Source organism: Carassius auratus, chromosome 19 (genome assembly GCF_003368295.1).
Source record: "Carassius auratus strain Wakin chromosome 19, ASM336829v1, whole genome shotgun sequence".
Lineage (NCBI taxonomy): Eukaryota > Metazoa > Chordata > Actinopteri > Cypriniformes > Cyprinidae > Carassius > Carassius auratus.
In genome coordinates this window covers 7,645,914-7,670,465 of record NC_039261.1, presented here as the reverse complement: position 1 = coordinate 7,670,465, position 24,552 = coordinate 7,645,914, and the positions used below count along the sequence as shown (strand labels likewise).

The 24,552-nt window shown below is 38.0% G+C and overlaps 1 protein-coding gene across 2 annotated transcripts in view; it reads left to right on the top strand.

Annotated features, from left to right (window-relative positions):
• The window catches only part of ankib1a (ankyrin repeat and IBR domain containing 1a), a 32,174-nt gene that overhangs the window by 3,007 nt on the left and 4,615 nt on the right, over positions 1–24,552 (top strand). Inside the window, exons 3-20 of one of the 2 annotated variants that reach the window (XM_026288613.1) lie at positions 3,013–3,313; positions 3,524–3,706; positions 5,022–5,139; positions 5,821–6,026; positions 6,137–6,225; positions 6,811–6,955; positions 7,288–7,448; positions 18,016–18,104; positions 18,238–18,368; positions 19,490–19,624; positions 19,888–19,974; positions 20,081–20,147; positions 20,281–20,426; positions 20,544–20,722; positions 21,205–21,256; positions 21,463–21,537; positions 23,818–23,938; positions 24,058–24,101. In XM_026288613.1, coding sequence (XP_026144398.1) covers positions 3,013–3,313; positions 3,524–3,706; positions 5,022–5,139; positions 5,821–6,026; positions 6,137–6,225; positions 6,811–6,955; positions 7,288–7,448; positions 18,016–18,104; positions 18,238–18,368; positions 19,490–19,624; positions 19,888–19,974; positions 20,081–20,147; positions 20,281–20,426; positions 20,544–20,722; positions 21,205–21,256; positions 21,463–21,537; positions 23,818–23,938; positions 24,058–24,101 — 2,329 coding nt within the window. The remainder of the gene's footprint in view (positions 1–3,012; positions 3,314–3,523; positions 3,707–5,021; positions 5,140–5,820; positions 6,027–6,136; positions 6,226–6,810; positions 6,956–7,287; positions 7,449–18,015; positions 18,105–18,237; positions 18,369–19,489; positions 19,625–19,887; positions 19,975–20,080; positions 20,148–20,280; positions 20,427–20,543; positions 20,723–21,204; positions 21,257–21,462; positions 21,538–23,817; positions 23,939–24,057; positions 24,102–24,552) is intronic. The other variant, XM_026288614.1, reaches the window with a different exon arrangement.

Below are 24,552 nucleotides of genomic sequence, written 5' to 3'. Positions count from 1 at the left end.
TTGGGCATTAGCCTCTACAGGTCGTGATGTGGTTGTTCACCTTAAATTTCAGTGCTAGAGTGAAATTGACAACATTTAAATCTAACTGAAGAACTATTATGATTAAAATAGTTACGATGCTATGATTAGTTATGAAATTATAATTAAGGTACGACGTAGGTACTAGTAGACCTTACACAATGGTTCAAAAGATTGTATCAGTAATAGTATTTCTTTTTAAAGAAAATAATCATTTCATTCAGCAAGGATGATATATTGATTAAAAGTGGCAGAAAAATATAACAGTTTTGCTGTATTTTAAAAAACATAAATAAAATTGCTAACCTTAAACTTTTGAACTGTACTTGTGTCATGGGGAAACATACGAACACTTTTCATTTTAATGTGTATCCTAACAATGAAAGGTGAGATTGTTAGACTTTTGATGTAATGGGGAAAATCCGAAAAGCACAGCACCATTTGAAGAGGTTTGTTGCTTCAGAGATAACAAAAAACACTGAATAACCTTCTCATGTTGGCCCCTAACAGACAAGACCTAAAGCAAATATGCATGGAATGAGAAGCTTATTTGGAGCCCGAGGTGTTTTTGTGCAATGCAAGGTTATTTGTGCATGGTTGTTGAATTCCATTGCTTGGTATTTGAGTCAAGACCACTTGCAGCCATGAAGCCAACTCTGACTTATTGTAGTTAATGCACCCCTCTGAGAAAATGGTTGGTAATTACCAGCTAGGACAGCTGGCTACTGAGGACTCTGTCCCTCCTCTTTCCTTTTCACGTTCCTCTTTTCATTTACAGCATGCTGGAGCACACTACTTGTAACCTCACTGATTTCACAGCCTGATTGCTCTTCATTCTGATGCATCACGTTTATTGTAAAAGGCAGAATATTAGTTGATCTGTACAGTTTGTCATATCTTTACCTCTGACTATGATTTCTAGCCCACATTGCAGCTTATTCTGCTGTAAAGGACAGAAAAAGAGCATTGATTGACATTTAAAAGTGACCTACATATAAAGTGTTCTTCTGTGCTCTTTATATGTAGATTTACAGATCGTACCACAAAAAAATAAGCTTGAACTGAAAGTTTGTATAGCACAGAGGGTGGTTTCCAGGCAGACGTTTACCTCAAAGTTGCTTAAAACCAGCCAGTTAAATTAAACCTTGCAAGGTTAAAAGCTTGCTGTTGTCTTAGTTGAAAACAAAAAGATGTTGACAAAACTACAAACATCCTAGTTAGGACTAGTTATGAAGTGGTTATGAATTTCAAAGCTAATGCCAGAGGTCTGTATTTTGTAACTGGACTTAAACAGCCTGCCAGATTAGACTACACCCAGAGGCCAAATACCACATCCTCTGGCATCTAACGTATGCGTACCCTTTGTGTGGTCTTGTTTTTATAATGATCACACTTAAATTAGCTAGCATACAGCAGAACAAAGCACAAGATGTCTTTCGCCTGTCTGTCTAGAGATTTCCCTTGGACGTTGGTGTCATTCCACCTCAAAATATTGGCTTTGCATTTCATGATGTCGTTACAGCATTGTTGCACAGATGTTCTATTGTTACATCTCAGTAGATATAACAGTCGTGTAGTTAACAGGTGTCCGTGTCAATTTTGTGGTGGTTCAACCAGTCTTTCTGGCCTCCCAGGTGCAGCTCGAATGCTGGGAGTCAGATCTGTTGTTTTCAGTTGCATCAACTAATAAACTCAGATCGCCAGACTTCCCAGAACAACTCGCCGAGTCATTTCCACTAAAAGGCATTAAAGCCTGCTGAATGCAATTCACTCTTAAAGCTTACAAGGTTGTACATTTCTCCGAGTCTATTCTATGGTGTATTTGAAACCTGTTATCAATTATTTTGAAGCTGCTACAATTAATCGCCTGAAATGATATTAGTCTTTCTAATTACCTCCAGCTAGGGAGACACCGAGGGCGCCAGCTGTATCAAACAGTTTCATCATGACATTTTCATTGTTAATATTGTTATGATCCTAATGCACTCTCATATGTTAGGACTTTTTGAGATAAATGCCACCACTAGCTCTTCTTTATTGCTTGAAACAATATCTCTGAGAAGAAGACGAAGGTCGTCTTTAAATACTGTCTGTGGTGTTTTATAGAGGCGTATAAAATCAGTATATAAGACACTTCAGGTCCGGTAATCCATGAAGTGTTAACAGTTATGGTGCAAAACGCCTATTCATTGCTTGGCACCCTTAAAGCTCTGAGCATGTAAAATAAAAACAAAAAAAAAACAGTGTTGATAACAGGATGACATTCTATTCAACTCATTGTTCAACGCAGAAATAATCTATTTCCTGTGAATGTACTTCTGATTCCTTTGCTATTGTACGTAAATAAATAGAATAACGGTGCGGTAAATAGTAAAAATTTAGTTTTTCTTCATTTTGTTATCATCCGTATTTTTGCTACAAACCAGTGTGCTTATGATAGAAATTCTATTAAAATAATATATAGTTATAATAATAATAATAATAATAACCTGTTTGCAATATCAAGCGGCATATTGGACTGTTTTTGTACTGCTAAAATAACTGGAAACCTCACACATTCAAGTTACAATTGTATGTGCTTGCCTTAGTTTTTCAGGCCATAAAAAGTAATGAGACCTGATAAAGTCTTAATCCCTGAAATGGTCTATAGGCCATATAATTGTTATTACTTATGATCATCTAATTTCAGGAGATACTAGTTTTGTGTAGAGCTCTTTGTGTAGCTTGTATAAGCTATAGTGATAGCTGATTTTTAAATGATTTGTTCTTTTAGTCGATTGTTTTCAATGAACAAGATGACGCTGTATACAGATCAGTCTTAATGATTCATTAAAGAATCAAGTCTGCTTCCAAATTGATTTGCACAAAATGAATATGTACAAAACTACACTGTTAAGCTGCAGTTTTTCTTTTTTGATTTGATTTACTGTTTGTGCTTTGCTGTTGTAATTTGTATTCTTGTTACTGATTTACAGTCGAGTTTCTTTCCTGCAGGTATTTCCTTTTCTACAAAGATGGCAACCCCAACAAGTGCAACGTTCACAATGAGACTGCGTTGCACCTGCTGTGCATGGGCCCGCAGATCCTGCTGAGTGAGGGTGCACTGCAGCCGCGGATCAGCCGCCCCCAGGAGGATGAACAGAAGCGGGCTGAGTGTCTCCAGATGATCCTGCAGTGGACCGGAGCCAAGCTGGACAAGGGCGAGTATGAGAGAGCCAATGTCAATGCCACCGACAACAAAAAGAGCACCTGCCTGCACTACGCAGCGGCGGCTGGCATGAAGAACTGTGTTGAGGTAACAAGATAGAAAAAAAAACTTTCTTATGTAGTTCAGGCCTTGAGTATGTATTAATTGTATTTTCAAATGATTTAATGCAAAGGCTCAGTTCAGATTAATCTCTGCTAGACTGTTTAGTATATGGCCGAACTCCATGACCATGCAAGATTACTTTTCTTGTTTCACTGTAGGACACTAGGGTTGATTACGGTTCTTCTTTTTTTACAGTTATTAGTGAAGAACAACGCAGATTTGTTCGTGGAGAACGAGGACAGGGAGACGCCATGTGACTGTGCAGAGAAACGGCATCACAAGGAGCTGGCCCTCAGTCTGGAGTCTCAGATGGTTTTTTCTCGGGACGCTGGAGCTCAGGAGATAGAAGCGGAGTATGCCGCCCTTGACCAGCGAGAGGTATGGCTGTGTTAAAAGTTGTTTTCTTAATTGAGATGTTATAGGATTTATTTTTTTGTACATTGGTAAGTTTAGGACCGATTTGTAAGAATAAATCCAACGGCACTTAGAGACTTTTGCATCTAAACACTTCTTTGTTTTTATTTTTATTTTTGTTCAGCAGGGATGCATTAAATTGCTCCGAAGTGACAGGAAATACATTTATGATTTTACAAAAGATTTTCATTTCAAATAAATGTTCTTTTGATCTTTCTTTTCATCAAAGATTACTGAAAAAAGTTGTATTGCAGTTTCCATTTTTTATACATATAAACAGTCCCGTAATATATGCGACCCTAGACCACAACACCAATCATAAGGGTCAGTCAGGGTACATCATCTGAAAGCTGAATAAATAATCTTTCCATTAATGTATGGTTTGTTAGGACAATATTTGGCCGAGATACAACTATTTGAAAATCAGAAATCTGAGGGTGAAAAAAAAATCTAAATATTGAGAAAATAGCTTTTTAAGTTGTCCAAATGTAATTCTTAGCAATGTATATTACTAAAAAACATTTTTATATATTTTTACAGTAGGAAATTTACAATATATCTTCATTTAACATGATCTTAATATTCTAATGATTTTTACCATAAAAGAAAAATCAATAATATTGACCCATACAATGCATTGTTGATTATTGCTACAAATATACCCCAGCAATTTAAGACTAATGTGTGCTCCAAGGTCACATACATACATACATACATACATACACACACACACAAACACACACACACACACACACACACACACACACGTATATAAATATAAATATTACAATTTTATGAATACAATATAATACAATTTTCTATATAAAAATACATTCTGTATTTCAAATATATTCATATATAAATATGTCTTCCTGTGCAATATGCCTTTGTTAATCAATTTATAGCCCAAAATATAATATAGTCAGTAGTTTGCAGGCCTGCAAAAGGAGAAACTAACTTTGACTGCGTGTGAGAGTACACCGTTATTTCATTATAGCTGTGTGCTGAGGAAATGAGCTCAAGATAAATCATAACTTGGTAATGTACTGTCAAAGGATAGGGCACCAGTTGAAAGAGGATAGACCCAACTGCCAGCAGCAGACTCAAGATTGCTTCGTTTTGCTGCTCCAGACAGGCTCAGCAATATAGAAGTGTAAAAGGAAAAGCTTTATTAGTTCTCTTTCTATCACTTCTCCTCTTAAACCCTCTTCCCTTTACACATTTCATCTTTAGCCCTCTCTCTCCCAGACTTGTCATTATCTGTTCTTTTTCCCTCCAGCAATATGAGGGATTGAATCTGCAAGACCTGCGTCGGTTGAAAGACATGTTGATAGTGGAGACGGCGGATATGCTGCAGGCTCCTCTCTTCACGGCTGAGGCCCTGCTGCGAGCTCATGGTATGAATTTACTGCAGCAAACATTTCTAATCAGCCAGTCATATTACTGGGTTTATATGCTACTTTTATTTATTTATTTTTTTGCAATAATTGGCATCACAAGTGTATCCTGAGGTAGTTTGGTAAAATATTTTAGATTTTATGAACCCAAATAAAAAGCATCTGACTTAATAGTCTTATTGTGCTCAAATACTTTGGAGTATGTGCTATATGTGTAAGTATCATCTGATCCCTCTACAATAATTTTGCTGCAGTATGTATTTTAAAACATCAGGGATGAAAAGGTAATATATCGCAAAGGGCTGTCACCGTGCCAGCTGATCCATTTGATCAATTAAAGAAATATGTCATATTTGGCCAATACCCAGGATCCTTCATTCTTCAAGATATTATAAGCAAAAGGGGTTGGCACGTCTTCATTTCTGGGCAAACCAGAACATTCCATGCTTAATCTCTACTGAAGCATTTGGCACCAATTTCACATTTAACATTCAGAGATGGAAGGTGGATTCATTATTGTTTGAAAAGTAAAATGGCTAAATGCGGAGTTCTTTTGGAAAATTATGTACATGGCAACTCTTGCATGTCCTAAACAGGTGCTATGCGCACACACTTTTTTGGTAATTTTGAGAAAGACTGTGTTAGAGGAACATATTAATGTCTGTACGTTTTGCTGAACAGACTGGGACAGGGAAAAACTTCTTGAAGACTGGATGTCTAATGCGGAGGACTGCTGCCAGCGCTCCGGTGTTCAGATGCCAACTCCCCCACCGAGTGGCTACAATGCTTGGGACACTCTGCCTTCTCCTAGAACCCCGAGAACAACTCGCTCCTCTGTCTCCTCCCCTGATGAGATCAGCCTGTCTCCTACTGATGGCCTTGCCCTGGTTAGATTAATCGCCATGCATGACGTTATGATCCACATTCTTTATCATTCAATGCACAAAAACTGAAAGGAATATTGAAAGTGTGTTCAATGTTTCTTATGCCCATGCAGTGTGGGATTTGCATGTGCAGCATATCTGTGTTTGAGGACCCTGTGGATATGTCGTGTGGGCACGAGTTCTGCAGGGCATGCTGGGAAGGGTAAGGAATGAAATATAAGTTTTGTTTAATGCTCAAGATCTGATCATATCAGATTATTTTCTTAATAATGCATTGATTACAGGTAACTACGTACACAACCAAGTTTGGTATCAGTAAGATTTTTTTTTAAATGCATACATTAATCGATTTGATTACAGTCAAATTGAAATAAACATGGATGTTTTTAGCTTTTTATTAATAAAAGAATCCTGAACAAATTATATTTCACTTTCCAAATTTTTTTTTTGTAGTGTACTGTTTTCAAAAATGTTTCTTGAGTGCAAAAACAACATATTAGAATGATTTCTGAAGGACCATGTGACACTGAAGATTGGAGTAATGAGTAGTGATGATATACTTATAATCATTGACTATTTCAGATATGTATTTTTACCATTTCTTGTTTGTTTATGGTATTTGCAATGCTTCATGTGATGAGCAGTTCTTTCCCTCAAAAAGTTTTTTTTTTTTTTGCTTCAAAGATGGTATTTTCTGACATTAATCCTTTGGATAAAATGTTCCACTCCACTATATTGCAGGTTGTTTGATCCATGATTTTCACAGTTTTTGAACACTGTTTGTCAGGTTTTTGAATCTGAAGATCCAAGAAGGGGAAGCACATAACATCTTTTGCCCTGCTTACGACTGCTTCCAGCTGGTTCCTGTGGAGGTCATTGAAAGTGTTGTCTCCAGAGAGATGGATAAGCGCTATCTGCAGTTTGACATTAAGGTACAATTGCAGCTCACAAAGCACCAGAAACCATTTCAGGGCTGCCATTTTATTTGTCTTATCATAGACTGTCTGACGTTGGCTTTGAATCAAATGCTGACAGCATCCTGCTGTTGGTTGAGTTTATGCCAAGTCAGGGAGTGTTTGTTTGAGCAAAAAAAAAAAAAAACTTTTGTAAACACATGCTCAGAAGTCAAATGTTTGATTGTTGGGTAAATATCACATCGATTTGATTTGGATTATTTATAGATTAAAATCAGTTTTGGATATTGAGTCATTTACGTCATTCAAAACAAAGAGGAAGTTTAAACACTTTACTTTTCCATCACCAGGCTTTCGTGGATAATAATCCTGCCATTCGCTGGTGCCCCATAGCCAGATGTGAAAGAGCCGTACGACTGTCTAGACCAGGCCCTGGAGCCTCTGACTCTCTGAGCTTCCCCTTGCTCAAAGCTCCCGCTGTAGACTGTGGCAAAGGACATCTCTTCTGCTGGTACGTTAACCAGCTGTTTCCTTTATTTACACTCTCAGAAAAAAGGTGCAAAGCTATGTCTGGGGTGGTATCATCAAGTACAAAAACTAAAAAGTACATCTCAGAACCTCTAAACCAGCGATCCTTAAATCTGGACCTCGAGATCCACTTTCTGCAGAGTTTAGCTCTAGCCCTAATCAAACACACCTGAGCATGCTAATCAATGTCTTTGGGATCATTGGCCAAATCATAGGCAGGTGACTTTGATTCAGGGCAAGATTTAAGGAACCCTTCTCTAAACCAGTGGTTTTCAATCACCTTTATTTTATATAGTGCTTTAAACAAAATACATTGCGCCAAAGCACTGAACAACATTCATTTGGAAAACAGTGTCTCAATAATGCAAAATGATAGTTAAAGGCAGTTCATCATTGAATTCATTGATGTCATCTCTGTTCAGTTGAAATAGTGTCTGTTTTAATTTGCAATCAAGTCAACGATATCGCTGTAGATGAAGTGACCCCAACTAAGCAAGCCAGAGGCGACAGCGGCAAGGAACCGAAACTCCATCGGTGACAGAATGGAGAAAAAAACCTTGGGAGAAACCAGGCTCAGTTGGGGGGCCAGTTCTCCTCTGACCAGACGAAACCAGTAGTTCAATTCCAGGCTGCAGCAAAGTCAGATTGTGCAGAAGAATCATCTGTTTCCTGTGGTCTTGTCCTGGTGCTCCTCTGAGACAAGGTCTTTACAGGGGATCTGTATCTGGGGCTCTAGTTCTCCTGGTCTCCGCTGTCTTTCAGGGCAGTAGAGGTCCTTTCTAGGTGCTGATCCACCATCTGGTCTGGATACGTACTGGATCCGGGTGACTGCAGTGACCCTCTGGTCTGGATACAGACTGGATCTGGTGGCCACGGTGACCTCGGAACAAGAGAGAAACAGGCAAATATTAGCGTAGATGCCATTCTTCTAATGATGTAGAAAGTACGGTGTTATGTGAAGTGTTCCGGTTCCAGTTTACCTAATTAATGCAGCCTAAAAATCCTTTAACGGATTTGGATATTAAAAGCATATTAGTATGTTATGTGTATGCCAGGTTAAAGAGATGGGTCTTTAATCTAGATTTAAACTGCAAGAGTGTGTCTGCCTCCCGAACAATGTTAGGTAGGTTATTCCAGAGTTTAGGCGCCAAATAGGAAAAGGATCTGCCGCCCGCAGTTGATTTTGATATTCTAGGTATTATCAAATTGCCTGAGTTTTGAGAACGTAGCGGACGTAACGGAGTATAATGTAAAAGGAGCTCATTCAAATACTGAGGTGCTAAACCATTCAGGGCTTTATAAGTAATAAGCAATATTTTAAAATCTATACGATGTTTGATAGGGAGCCAGTGCAGTGTGGACAGGACCGGGCTAATATGGTCATACTTCCTGGTTCTAGTAAGAACTCTTGCTGCTGCATTTTGGACTAGCTGTAGTTTGTTTACCAAGCGTGCAGAACAACCACCCAATAAAGCATTACAGTAGTCTAACCTTGAAGTCATAAATGCATGGATTAACATTTCTGCATTTGACATTGAGAGCATAGGCCGTAATTTAGATATATTTTTGAGATGGAAAAATGCAGTTTTACAAATGCTAGAAACGTGGCTTTCTAAGGAAAGATTGCGATCAAGTAGCACACCTAGGTTCCTAACTGATGACGAAGAATTGACAGAGCAACCATCAAGTCTTAGACAGTGTTCTAGGTTATTACAAGTAGAGTTTTTAGGCCCTATGATTAACACCTCTGTTTTTTCTGAATTTAGCAGTAAGAAATTACTCGTCATCCAATTTTTTATATCGACTATGCATTCCATTAGTTTTTCAAATTGGTGTGTTTCACCGGGCTGCGAGGAAATATAGAGCTGCGTATCATCAGCATAACAGTGAAAGCTAACACCATGTTTCCTGATGATATCTCCCAAGGGTAACATATAAAGCGTGAAGAGTAGCGGCCCTAGAACTGAGCCTTGAGGTACTCCATACTGCACTTGTGATCGATATGATACATCTTCATTCACTGCTACAAACTGATGGCGGTCATATAAGTACGATTTAAACCATGCTAATGCACTTCCACTAATGCCAACAAAGTGTTCAAGTCTATGCAAAAGAATGTTGTGGTCAATTGTGTCAAACGCAGCACTAAGATCCAATAAAACTAATAGAGAGATACACCCACGATCAGATGATAAGAGCAGATCATTTGTAACTCTAAGGAGAGCAGTTTCAGTACTATGATACGGTCTAAATCCTGACTGGAAATCCTCACATATACCATTTTTCTCCAAGAAGGAATATAATTGTGAGGATACCACCTTTTCTAGTATCTTGGACAGAAAAGGGAGATTCGAGATTGGTCTATAATTAACTAGTTCTCTGGGGTCAAGTTGTGGCTTTTTTATGAGAGGCTTAATAACAGCCAGTTTGAAGGTTTTGGGGACATGTCCTAATAACAATGAGGAATTAATAATAATCAGAAGAGGACCTATGACTTCTGGAAGCACCTCTTTTAAGAGCTTAGATGGTATAGGGTCTAACATACATGTTGTAAGTTTAGATGATTTAACAAGTTTATACAATTCTTCCTCTCCTATAGTAGAGAATGAGTGGAACTGTTCCTCAGGGGGTCTATAGTGCACTGTCTGATGCGAAACTGTAGCTGACGGCTGAATGGTTGCAATTTTATCTCTAATAGTATCGATTTTAGAAGTAAAGTAGTTCATAAAGTCATTACTGCTGTGGTGTTGGGAAATGTCAACACTTGTTGAGGCTTTATTTTTCGTTAATTTAGCCACTGTATTGAATAAATACCTGGGGTTATGTTTGTTTTCTTCTAAAAGAGAAGAAAAGTAATCAGATCTAGCAGTTTTTAATGCTTTTCGGTAGGATATGCTACTTTCCCGCCAAGCAATACGAAATACCTCTAGTTTTGTTTTCCTCCAGCTGCGCTCCATTTTTCGGGCTGCTCTCTTTAGGGTGCGAGTATGCTCATTATACCATGGTGTCAAACTGTTTTCCTTAACCTTTCTTAAGCGTAAAGGAGCAACTGTATTTAAAGTGCTAGAAAAGAGAGAGTCCATAGTTTCTGTTACATCATCAAGTTGTTCTGAGGTTTTGGATATGCTAAGGAATTCGGATACATCAGGAAGATAACTTAAAAAGCAGTCTTTTGTGGTAGAAGTGATGGTTCTTCGATACTTGTAACAAGAAGTAGAATTTACAATTTTGGCTATATGAAGTTTACACAGAACTAAATAATGATCTGAGATATCATCACTTGGCTGAATAATTTCAACACTATCAACATCAATTCCATGTGACAGTATTAAATCTAGAGTATGATTTCGACAATGAGTAGGTCCTGAAACGTGTTGTCTAACACCAATAGAGTTCAGAATGTCTATAAATGCTGATCCCAATACATCTTTTTCATTATCGACATGGATATTAAAATCACCAACTATTAAGACTTTATCTGCAGCCAGAACTAACTCGGATGTAAAATCACCAAACTCTTTAATAAAGTCTGTATGGTGCCCTGGTGGCCTGTATACAGTAGCCAGTACAAACATAACAGGGGATTTATCATTAACATTGGTTTCTCTGGATAATGTTATATGAAGCACCATTACTTCAAATGAGTTATACTTGAAGCCTGCCCTCTGAGAAATCCTGAAAACGTTATTATAAATTGAAGCAACACCTCCCCCTTTGCCTTTTAGACGCGGCTCGTGTTTATAACAATAATCTTGGGGGGTGGACTCATTTAAAATAATGTAATCATCAGGTTTTAGCCAGGTTTCTGTCAAGCAGAGCACATCTATATTATGATCAGTTATCATATTATTTACAAAAAGTGTTTTCGTAGAAATGGATCTGATATTTAATAAGCCAATCTTTATCATTTGTTTATCCATATTGCATTTGTTTTTTATTTGTTGAACCTCAATTAAATTGTTAACCTTAACTTGGTTTGGACGTTTTTTGTATTTTCTAGTTCGTGGAACAGACACAGTCTCTATAGTGTGATATCTAGGTGAAAGAGTCTCTATGTGCTGAGAATTAACTGACCTCTGTGACGGGAGGCAGCTAGCAGACGGTCGGTTTAGCCAGTCTGTCTGCTTCCTGACCTGGGCCCCAGTTAGTCAAGTATAAACACTAAGACTATTTGCCATATTTCTAGACAGAAGAGTGGCGCCACCCCAGGAGGGATGAAGACCATCTCTTTTAAACAGGTCAGGTCTGCCCCAAAAGCTCGTCCAATTGTCTATATAACCTATGTTATTCTGTGGGCACCACTTAGACATCCAGCCATTGAGTGATGACAATCTGCTATGCATCTCATCACCACGGTAAGCAGGGAGGGGACCAGAGCATATTACAGTGTCTGACATCGTGCTTGCAAGTTCACACACCTCTTTAAAGTTATTTTTAGTGATCTCCGACTGGCGAAGTCGAACATCATTAGCGCCGGCATGAATAACAATCTTACTGTATTTACGCTTAGCATTAGCCAGCACTTTTAAATTTGCCAAGATGTCAGGCGCTCTGGCTCCCGGTAAACATTTGACTATGGTGGCTGGTGTCTCTATATTCACGTTCCGTACAATAGAATCGCCAATAACTAGAGCACTTTCATCAGGTTTCTCAGTGGGTGCATCACTGAGTGGGGAGAACCTGTTTAATGTTTTGATCGGAACAGAAGAGCGGTGTTTTGACCCACGACTACGCTGCCTCACCGTCACCCAGTTGCCCTGCTGCAGGGGCTCTGCTGGAACCGGACAATGTACAGGAATCCCTGAGCTAGACGCATCCAAAGCCATATCTAGAGCCCTAACATTCTTACTGTCCTCAATTAAAGTTTGGATGCGTGTCTCTAATTCTGAAATCTTCTCTGTCAGCCTAACTGTTTCCCTGCATTTATCACATGTGAATCCCTCATCAGCGACAGAGATAGATAAACTGTACATGTGGCAAGAGGTGCAAATAACAATTGTAGGAGAAGCCATTACTCACCGTGCTTGATGAAATATTCTCACTGCGGTTGTTTGATGACCTTGTGCAGCGTGAGAGAGGAGAGGAGAGGAGAAAAGAAAACGCTAATGACAAGCTAACGAGTGCTAACGCTTTGCAGGTGTGCTGCAGTCACGGAAGAGTGAACGATCAAAGTTAATCTGATAAGATTGATCGGTAATATCAGAAATATGGTGTGAATTAAGTTATATTTTACAATTAAAAAAAACAAAACAAACAAACAGACAGTGATAGTAAGAAAGATTATAGAGAAAAAATATAAAATAAAATAAATATAAAATAAATATAAAATAAATATAAAATAAAAACAGCTACATGGAGCACTCTGCACATTTTGTGTGTTTCCCTTATTTAAGACAGCTGATTCAGATCATCAGTTCATTAGGAGAGAGCTCCATGATGTGAACTGAGTGCGTCTGATAAGAGAGACATACAAAATGTTCAGAGCAATGGGTCCCCAGGACCAGGATTGAAAGCTACTGCTCTAAACTATACATATTAGTACTCAAAAACAAAAAGCTTTTAATATATATTTTTTAAAGATCATTGTGTTTTTTTTAAATGTTTTTTTATGTTTATAACATTTCTTTCAATTTTTTTTAGAGTTTTGAAATTCCTAATATTCTTTGTGGTGATTTGTCTGTTTATTCAAAGCATATGCGCATCGGCCCCTTTAAATTCTCGAGCTCATTATACCAGGATGTCAGTGTTTTTGTCGTTCATCAGCTGAAAAAAAAGTGATTTCAGCAATGTTGTTTCTCTGTGCTTTTATTGTTATGGTGTGGACTCTGCTATTCTTTAATACTGAGAACGATTTTTAAAACTATATCTTTATCATTATCTTTATAGTTCTCATGCTTGCTGTGAACGGGCCTTGACAGTACTGTTTTTAGTTTCGATTCACTGTTAGTGCTAGCTGTGCTTGGTTTAATTTGCATTTGGGAATGCAACATTTGTCTTTAGATACATTTATAAATCTGTTGTTGTTTACAAAGAGAAGTTTCAGTGTCACATAATCATTTAGAAATCATTTTAATATTACGGAGCCCCGCACATGACACGCAGGAAAAAATATAAGGCTAAATCGTGTGCACGATTTACTAATTCGTTCCCTCAGTGTAATAAAAAGTGCACACGATTACTATAGCATTCCCTCGGTTTACTATTGCGTTCACTCGATTTATAAATTTAGCAAATCGAGTGAACGCATTAGTAATCAGGTGCACGTTTTAGTAAATTGAGGGAACGAATTAGTAAATCGTGCGCACAATTTATTCTTTTTTCTTGCATGTCATGTGCGGGGCTCCATATACTGATTTCCTGCTCAAGAAACATTTCTCATTATTATAAATGTTAAAACAGTTTTGCTGATTAATATTTTTGTGGAAACCACGATACAACTTAAACATTTGTATAAGATAAAAAAGAATAATGAGAGAAATTTATAATTTTATTCATCGTGCATGAAAGTGATAAAAAGTGGGTGAAAGCATTTAAAATCTATTTAATAAATGCATTAACAAATTTTATTAATATATTTGATAAATACAAATAAATGCTGTTCATTAAACTTTATATTTATCAGAAAATTCTGAAAAATAAAATGTATTACCATTTCCACACAAAATATGAAGCAGCAACATTTTTAACATTGAAATATTTCTTGAGTCAAATAAATTGTAATGATTTCTAAAAGATCATGTGACACTGAAAACTGTAATAATGAAGATTTATATTCAGCCTTGATGAGCAGAAGATATTTATTTCAAAATCATTAATAATTGTAATTTCATTGACACGTTGTTTAATAATAATAACAATTCTATATACTTTACTATAATATATTAAATTGTTAACATGATTATTAAATGCAGATTTTTTTTATAGGACAATAGTATGCATTAATACAACATAAGATATATCTTTCAATGTGCGCAGGAGGTGTGGCTTGGGGTGTGGTCATATTTTACTTCTTTTATGTCTCTATCTGATTTTATATTTATGTATGTACAGGTCCTTCTCAAAAAATTAGCATATTGTGACAAAGTTCATTATTTTCCATAATGTAATGATAAAAATTAAACTTTCATATATTTTAGATTCATTGCACACCAACTGAAATATTTCAGGTCTTTTATTGTTTTAATTCTGATGATTTTGGCATACAACTCACGAAAACCCAAAATTCCTATCTCAAAAAATTAGCATATCATGAAAAGGTTCTCTAAACAAGCTATTATCCTAATCATCTGAATCAACTAATTAACTCTAAACACCTGCAAAAGATTCCTGAGGCTTTTAAAAACTTCCAGCCTGGTTCATTACTCAAAACCGCAATCACTGCTGACCAGAAGGCCATCATTGACACCCTCAAGCAAGAGGGTAAGACACAGAAAGAAATTTCTGAATGAATAGGCTGTTCCCAGAGTGCTGTATCAAGGCACCTCAGTGGGAAGTCTGTGGGAAGGAAAAAGTGTGGCAAAAAACGCTGCACAACGAGAAGAGGTGTCCGGACCCTGAGGAAGATTGTGGAGAAGAAACCGATTCCAGACCGGAAAGTGGACTGAGTCTGGAGTAGAAACATCCAGAGCCATCGTGCACAGGTGTGTGCAGGAAATGGGCTACAGGTGCCGCATTCCCCAGGTCAAGCCACTTTTGAACCAGAAACAGCGGCAGAAGTGTCTGACCTGGGCTACAGAGAAGCAGCACAGGACTTTTGGACAAATTTTGCATGTCATTCAGAAATCAAGGTACCAGAGTCTGGAGGAAGACTGGGGAAAAGGAAATGCCAAAATGCCTGAAGTCCAGTGTCAAGTACCCACAGTCAGTGATGGTCTGGGGTGCCATGTCAGCTGCTGGTGTTGGTCCACTGTGTTTTATCAAAGGCAGGGTCAATGCAGCTAGCTATCAGGAGATTTTGGAGCACTTCATGCTTCCATCTGCTGAAAAGCTTTATGGAGATGAAGATTTCGTTTTTCAGCATGACCTGGCACCTGCTCACAGTGCCAAAACCACTGGTAAATGGTTTACTGACCATGGTATTACTGTGCTCAATTGGCCTGCCAACTCTCCTGACCTGAACCCCATAGAGAATCTGTGGGATATTGTGAAGAGAAAGTTGAGAGACGCAAGACCCAACACTCTGGATGAGCTTAAGGCCGCTATCGAAGCAGCGCCACAGGCTGATTGCCTCCATGCCACGCCGCATTGAAGCAATCATTTCTGCAAAAGGATTCCCGACCAAGTATTGAGTGCATAACTGAACATAATTATTTGAAGGTTGCCTTTTTTTGTATTAAAAACACTTTTCTTTTATTGGTCGGATGAAATATGCTAATTTTTTGAGACAGGCATTCTGGGTTTTCATGAGCTGTATGCCAAAATCATCAGTATTAAAACAATAAAAGACCTGAAATATTACAGTTGGTGTGCAATGAATCTAAAATATATGAAAGTTAAATTTTTATCATTACATTATGGAAAATAATTAACTTTATCACAATATGCTAATTATTTGAGAAGGACCTGCGTGTGTGAGTGTGTGTGTGTGTGTGTGTGTGTGGGTGTATATATATACAGTATTGTTCAAAATAATAGCAGTACAGTGTGACTAACCAGAATAATCAAGGTTTTTCGTATATTTTTTTATTGCTACGTGGCAAACAAGTTACCAGTAGGTTCAGTAGATTCTCAGAAAACAAATGAGACCCAGCATTCATGATATGCACGCTCTTAAGGCTGTGCAATTGGGCAATTAGTTGAATTAGTTGAAAGGGATGCGTTCAAAAAAATAGCAGTGTGGCATTCAATCACTGAGGTCATCAATTTTGTGAAGAAACAGGTGTGAATCAGGTGGCCCCTATTTAAGGATGAAGCCAACACTTGTTGAACATGCATTTGAAAGCTGAGGAAAATGGGTCGTTCAAGACATTGTTCAGAAGAACAGCGTACTTTGATTAAAAAGTTGATTAGAGAGGGGAAAACCTATAAAGAGGTGCAAAAAATGATAGGCTGTTCAGCTAAAATGATCTCCAATGCCTTAAAATGGAGAGCAAAACCAGAGAGACGTGGAAGAAAACGGAAGACAACCATCAAAATGGATAGAAGAATAACCAGAATGGCAAAGGCTCAGCCAATGATCACCTCCAGGATGATCAAAGACAGTCTGGAGTTACCTGTAAGTACTGTGACAGTTAGAAGACGTCTGTGTGAAGCTAATCTATTTTCAAGAATCCCCCGCAAAGTCCCTCTGTTAAAAAAAAGGCATGTGCAGAAGAGGTTACAATTTGCCAAAGAACACATCAACTGGCCTAAAGAGAAATGGAGGAACATTTTGTGGACTGATGAGAGTAAAATTGTTCTTTTTGGGTCCAAGGGCCACAGGCAGTTTGTGAGACGACCCCCAAACTCTGAATTCAAGCCACAGTACACAGTGAAGACAGTGAAGCATGGAGGTGCAAGCATCATGATATGGGCATGTTTCTCCTACTATGGTGTTGGGCCTATTTATCGCATACCAGGGATCATGGATCAGTTTGCATATGTTAAAATACTTGAAGAGGTCATGTTGCCCTATGCTGAAGAGGACATGCCCTTGAAATGGTTGTTTCAACAAGACAATGACCCAAAACACACTAGTAAACGGGCAAAGTCTTGGTTCCAAACCAACAAAATTAATGTTATGGAGTGGCCAGCCCAATCTCCAGACCTTAATCCAATTGAGAACTTGTGGGGTGATATCAAAAATGCTGTTTCTGAAGCAAAACCAAGAAATGTGAATGAATTGTGGAATGTTGTTAAAGAATCATGGAGTGGAATAACAGCTGAGAGGTGCCACAAGTTGGTTGACTCCATGCCAAAAAAAAACTGTGGTCATACAACTAAATATTAGTTTAGTGATTCACAGGATTGCTAAATCCCAGAAAAAAAAAATGTTTGTACAAAATAGTTTTGAGTTTGTACAGTCAAAGGTAGACACTGCTATTTTTTTGAACACACCCCTTTCAACTAATTGCCCAATTGCACAGCCTTAAGAGCGTGCATATCATGAATGCTGGGTCTTGTTTGTTTTCTGACAATCTACTGAACCTACTGGTAACTTGTTTGCCACGTAGCAATAAAAAATATACTAAAAACCTTGATTATTCTGGTTAGTCACATTGTACTGCTATTATTTTGAACAATACTGTATATATATATATATATATATATATATATATATACACTTTAAAAGCAATTAAACTTGAGCATAATATAATGCTGTACTTTTTCCCCCATTTCGTTTTTTGTGCATTAATGGTAATGAGAGCTTAGGGGGCTGGTGGATACAAAAACCCTTAACAGCCTTAAAAATGAATATTTTGGATGAGATATTTTTTGTTTGTTTTGATTTTGTTTGGATATTCCGACACAATCATGTTTCTGAGAGGTTTCATGAGATCACCATCTTAAAGTTCATCCTGGAAATAGCCATCAAAGCACTATTCATGTTTATCTCTCGGGTTTCTTCTCAGGGAGTGTATTGGGGATGCTCATGAACCTTGTGACTGTGAGACATGGAAGATGTGGCTGCAGAAAGTGTCTGAAATGAAGCCTGAAGAATGTAGGAGCTCCAGACTTTTCAGTCTGCACCTTTACTTAATATATGCACCTTCACCTGTACCTTTATTTCATAGATATACAAATTGCTTATGTTCATGATATACAAATTGCTGCTCCTCTCTGTCTCTGAACAGTGGCTGGTGTGAGTGTAGCCTATGAAGATGCTGCCAACTGCCTGTGGCTACTCACCAACTCTAAACCTTGTGCCAACTGCAAATCCCCCATCCAGAAAAATGAAGGCTGCAATCACATGCAGTGCGCAAAGGTCAGTACAGAATGGCGGATGTGGACAAAAAAGACGAACGTCAGCCCACTAAATTGTAACTATCTGATGATTATCAGCTGATACATTGTGGACTAATGAGGTCAAATGTCGGAAAATGTATTCTATCTGTGAAGAAGTTGTAAATCATATATATATATATATATATATATATATATATATATATATATATATATATATATATATATATATATATATATGCCACATTTATTAAGGACCAATATTAAGCTCCAGGAACATTTTTACCATATGAGGGCCATTGTTTTTAACCATAAAAAACAAAGCATGCCATCCATTAATGTTAACAACATCCATTCAATCAATTAATTGAAAGGAAATAAAGTTCATAAATATTTGATATTTTTATAAATAGATTTTACTTGCAGTTTTGTGATATTCATTACAGCAGCAAGATAGCGATAAATTCCTTTTAAACAATTTTTTTATACAATTTCTCAATTAATGTAGATTAAATTGCATTTTAAACACAATATGACCAGCCATCTTATTTATAATAAATAATATTGTTATAAGAAATATCAGCACTGTTAGAAAACTGCTTGTCCAATCAAATTAAAGGACTGCAATATAATTAGTATTCAGCAGATAAAATAAATATATATGTTTTTTTTTTTTTTGCCAATTATTAAATTTGGTAATTTAAGCCAGCATTATAAAATCTCTTACGGACTTCATATGAGTGTGTTTGTATGTGTTTGACACTGACACGAGATGCATGTGTGATTCAAAGGAGCCCTTTGACATCAGAGGCAGGTGTTTGAACAAAGCCAGGGTGGAGGCCATAGCCTCACTGTTATGTTCTTAATGAAGGCTTAACTAAGGCTTTCACTAACAGGCGCAGGGCAGGGTGAAGGGGAAGCTATTCACACCAGCAGCATGTTGAGGAAAGTAACACACATGCCAATTGGAATTTCTTGCTGGTTTATGTTATTGATAAAAAGGAAGGGAAAGTATGAGAGCAGTTTGAACTGATTGTGTAATTCGAAATGATTTCTAAATCAACTTTTCAAAATCCTTAGTGCTTGCATATGTATTTGATGAGTTCGGTTTTGCTCTCTTTTCTCATCTGGATCACTTTGCAGTGCAAGTATGATTTCTGCTGGATTTGTCTTGAGGAATGGAAGAAACACAGCTCCTCTACCGGAGGATATTATCGCTGCACACGCTACGAGGTCATCCAACAGGTGGAGGAGCAGTCCAAGGAGATGACTGTGGAGGTACTTACTCCTAAAATGAGTTTACACACACATGGCAGCCTTTCAAGAAATGCATTGACTTGGATCTTTTGTGATTTGTTTGTGGACTACTGTGCTAGTGAAGAAAAGGCTCAGCACTTCACAATTACTTTCCTGGCTCATATTTCTCATGTGTAAGAAGTAACAAAACAGGTTCTGTGCTTTTGTTCCGAGTTTGCATGTTGTTATGAGCTTGAATTTCCATCATGAAAGTTGCCCTTGCTTTTATGATTGTGTCCTCGCAGGCAGAAAACAAGCACAAGAGTTTTCAGGAACTTGACCGTTTTATGCATTATTACACGCGATACAAGAATCATGAACACAGTTACCAGGTAGGAATATTTATGTAATGAATGTCTTCAAAACCTTCCAGTTGAGTGATTGATGGCCTCACTATTTGCTGACAGTCATTCAACAGAAGTGCTTCTTTTAAATTAGTTAGAGGAACGACTCCTGAAAACAGCCAAAGAAAAGATGGAGCAACTAAGCAAAGCTTTCATTGGAAGTGAGTGGTACATAATTTACATTTACCATTGTACATGGTTTTAGTTTTAAGCGTGATATGGTATGTTCTTTTAAACTGGTGTATTTTAAATCGTATAAATATGTAAAAATTTCAATATTTTGGTTTCTTCAAGGGGAAGGAGCCCCACCTGACACCACTTTCATTGAGGATGGTGTGCATGAACTTCTCAAGACCCGACGCATCCTTAAGTGCTCTTATCCGTATAGTTTCTTCTTAGAGCCCAAAAGCACAAAGAAAGAAATATTTGAACTTATGCAGGTAGTGAGATCGATATCTATTCACCACTTAAGAGAAACAACGCAGTGTCATTTGTTTCCATTTAACCTTTTCTTGCACAATATACTAATGCGTTAAATCTTTCTGCAACATACACAGACTGATTTAGAGATGGTCACCGAAGACCTTGCTCAGAAGGTGAACAGGCCTTACCTCCGCACCCCTCGCCATAAGATCATCAGTGCCACGTATCTGGTGCAGCAGAAGAGACGGGAGTTCTTGGCCTCTGTGGCTCGAGGTGTCGCCCCAAATGATTCTCCTGAGGCTCCCCGTCGCAGGTAAATACATTTTCAGTATGCACCATATAAAAACAAAAACTTTAATTTCCGTACCATGGCATATTTTAAAGGATCATAGTATTACCTTCTAATACAATCACTGTGCCATGGTACTACTGTAGTGCTTCTTGTACCATGGTAATACCATCAAGGATGCAAACAATACAATTTTTTTTGCAAATCAGTTGTCAAAAAAATGTGGCAGTTTTCTGCTGAAATATGAGCTGTGGTTTAATGTTTGACAGCAAAGAAATTAATACATCCATAAGTATTAAATAAAATAAACATATTACTATCATTAACAAATACTAGTACTATAGTAAAGGATTTATTTTTATTAAAAAAAATTGTGTGGTCATGTTGCATCTCGTTGATGAACACTATAATGGTATTATAATACTTTAATATTACTTTGGTACTTTGGTCCAAAATATATTATACGAACAGAAATAAAACTACAGTACTTTTTTGCTCTTTTGCAGTTTTGCTGGTGGGACGTGGGATTGGGAGTATCTGGGATTTGCCTCTCCTGAGGTATTTCTGCATTACTGCTCCTGTGTTTACATAATTTTTTTCTGTTTTAACTAACCTCTGCTTTTGCAAAGCTCAGCCTGCCAGAGTTGTAGCTCACTAGACTGTTAATGCCCTCTGACTCTCTGCGATGTCCTTGTAATAATGTAGGAGAGTTGTGTGTTGTTGTAGAGTACTAGCAGTCACTGAATCTCATTCTGTGTCCAAAGATGGTGAGGAATCACCCAGTACGGGGATCAAATGCACAGCGTGAGAACAATTACAATGCAGGAGGCCAGCCGCAGGTACTGCTTAAGACAAAATGACAAAACATTCTTTAGTCAACAATTCTTAGTTCACACAATTTGGTGCAGCATCAGTTTGTAGTCATTCATATGTCCAGTATGATGTTATGTATGATCTGATGTTTAGCTGTTTACGCTGGTCATCTCCTGGAATATTCCAGATAAGGGACTATGGCGTTACTCAGCCTAAATGCTTAAATAAACCAGAATTCCTGTCCTGTGGTCAACTTCACATTTCTTGGAATGTGGACACTGTTGTAGGTTGCTTTTTCATGCATTTAGTCTGCCTGTGCAAATGATCTGCATTCATTATTTTAATATTATATTTTTAAAATATACTATAGCATAGAGCGCCCTCTCGAGGGCTGTAGAGGGTAATGTTTTCTCTTGGTTCTTGGTTCTAAATAAATGCAACTTATAGTCCGGTGCGACTTATGTAAGTTTTTTTCCTCGTCACAACGTATTTTTGGACTGATGCGACTTATACTAAGGTGCGACTTATAGTCCGAAAAATACGGTACGTATTTTCTAAATTGTTGAATTCCTAAATACAGTGACCTCATAAAGGATTTGGACACTCAATCATTTGTAAAGATTATGAATTCTATTGCAACGGATAATTACATGTTTAAACTAAGAGGCATCTGCAAAGAGTTAAGTGGTGCCTGGGGCAAAAGTGGGGTGGGGTAGGGTGGGGGGAGTTCAGCTTCCTGACAGCCTGATGGATGAAGCTGTCCTTCAGTCTGCTGGTCCTGGCCTGGAGACTCCACAGCCTCCTCCCTGATGACACCAGACTGAAGAAGCTGTGTGTCTGGTGGGTGGGATCACCTGCAATGCAGAGGGCTTTGTGGGTGAGATGGGTTCCATAAATGTCCTGGAGGGACAACTATGCATTGTAGAGTCTTCTGGCGGGATGTGTTGCAGGCCCAATACCACACAGTGATGCAGCTAGTCAGAATGCTCTCGATGGTGCCTCTGTAGAAGGTGTACATGATGGGGGGTGGGGCTCTGTCTCTTCTCAGTTTGCGGAGGAAGCAGAGACGCTGCTGTTCTTTCTTGGCCAGTGCCACGGTGTTGTCGGTCCATAAAAGATGTCCTCTGTGATGTGCACACCCAGGAACTTGGTGCTGCTCACTCTTTCCACAGTCGCACCGTTGATGGTCAGAGGAACATATTGAGTGTGCACTCTCCTGAAGACAACAACAATCTCCTTTGTCTTCTCCACAATCAGAGAGAGATTGTTGTTACTGCACCACCCGCCCAGGCGGCTCACCTCACTCCTGTAGTTTGTCTCATCTTTGTTGCTAATGAGACCCACTACAGTCATGTCATCCACAAACTTAATGAAGAGGTTGGAGTTGTGTGACGGTGTGCAGTCGTGGGTCAGCAGAATGAAGAGGTGGGGGCTCAGCACACATCCTTGGGGGGCCCCAGTGTTCAGTGTGATGGTTCTGGATGTGTTGCTGCCGACCCGTACTTCCTGAGGTCTTCAGAAAGTTCAGCAGCAAGTTATACAGTGAAGTGTTGAGCCCCAGCTGGACCAGCTTGTGAATCAGCTGTTGAGGGATGAATTGAAAGTCTATGAACAGCATTCTGATGTATGAGTCTATTTTTGTCTAGATGTGTGAGTGCTGAGTGGACGGCAGTTGCGATGTCATCATCGGTCGATCGGTTGGACCGATATGCAAACTGGAAGGGGTCCAGGGAAGGAGGGGGGGCAAACTCGATATGGTGCATGACTAGCCGTTCAAAGCACTTCATGAGAATGGGAGTAAGTGCAACTGGACGTTAGTCATTGAAGCAGGATGGAGACAGCTTCTTCGGGACTGGAAGGATGGTGGTAGCTTTGAAGCATGTGGGAACAACAGCCTGACTTAGTGAGATGTTGAAAATGTCTGTGAAGACATCAGTCAGTTTCCACTGTACACGCCCAGGAATGTTGTTAGGCCTTGAAGCTAAATAAAACTTTTGTTAGAAATGAAACTGTGATTAGAAATGTTGTTATATAATTACAAGAAATTTATTTTTAAGTGTGACTTGAGTTTCCAAATATGTTGTAGGGTCATTCGTATCCATATTAATAGGATTAGAGATGCAGGATACGATTTTCAAATAATCATTTCATGAACGCTTTTATTCACTGCTTGTAATATTGAAGTCAATCAGTATTCTTGTGAGAGTCTGTCCATTTTTTTAAGGATCCATCCAATACTTAATTACTGCTCCTTGACAAAGAATTGTGTATTTTTGTAATTAAACTGAGGTTGATGGTTACTGCAGGAATACTCCGATTTCCAGTACAGACGGAGACACAGACAGAGGCGTAGAGGAGACCTTCTCAGACTGCACAGCCTCCGCAGTAACACCCCTGAACCACATGACTCCGATGACAATACTTTAGGTAAAGCTCCCAACAAGACCGTGACCCCACATAAATTTAGGATTGACATAACTGAAAGAGCTGCTTTATGTCGGTGCTAAAGAGTTTTAAATTTCTGTATGTACAATTTGTGTCTACAGAAAACCATGAGGGAGGCAATACACAAAGGCATGGGATCTCCATGGTGAATATGCGGTTTATATGAGATTTATATAAGATTTTCTAACCTGATTAAGGCTGCAAACCGATTAATCGTGATTAGTCGAATTCAAAATAAAAGTTTGTTTACATAATATATGTGTACTGTGTATATTTATTATGTATATATAAATACACATATGTATGTATTTAAATTATTGTATGTGTTTTTTATATATATAAATCTAATCTATATTTTTCTTTAATATATACATGTATGTGTGTATATTTATATATACATAATAAATATACGCAGTACACACATAGTATGTAAACATAAACTTAATTTTTCTACAATTATTTGTTTTGGTCACGTTTTTGAATTTTGAGTAAAATAATTTAGTTACAATTTCATATTTTCATTTTTGTCAAATTTACTATAAAATGGCATCTAAATTTAGTCAATAAAATTGCTAAATTAAATAAAATATTTCATA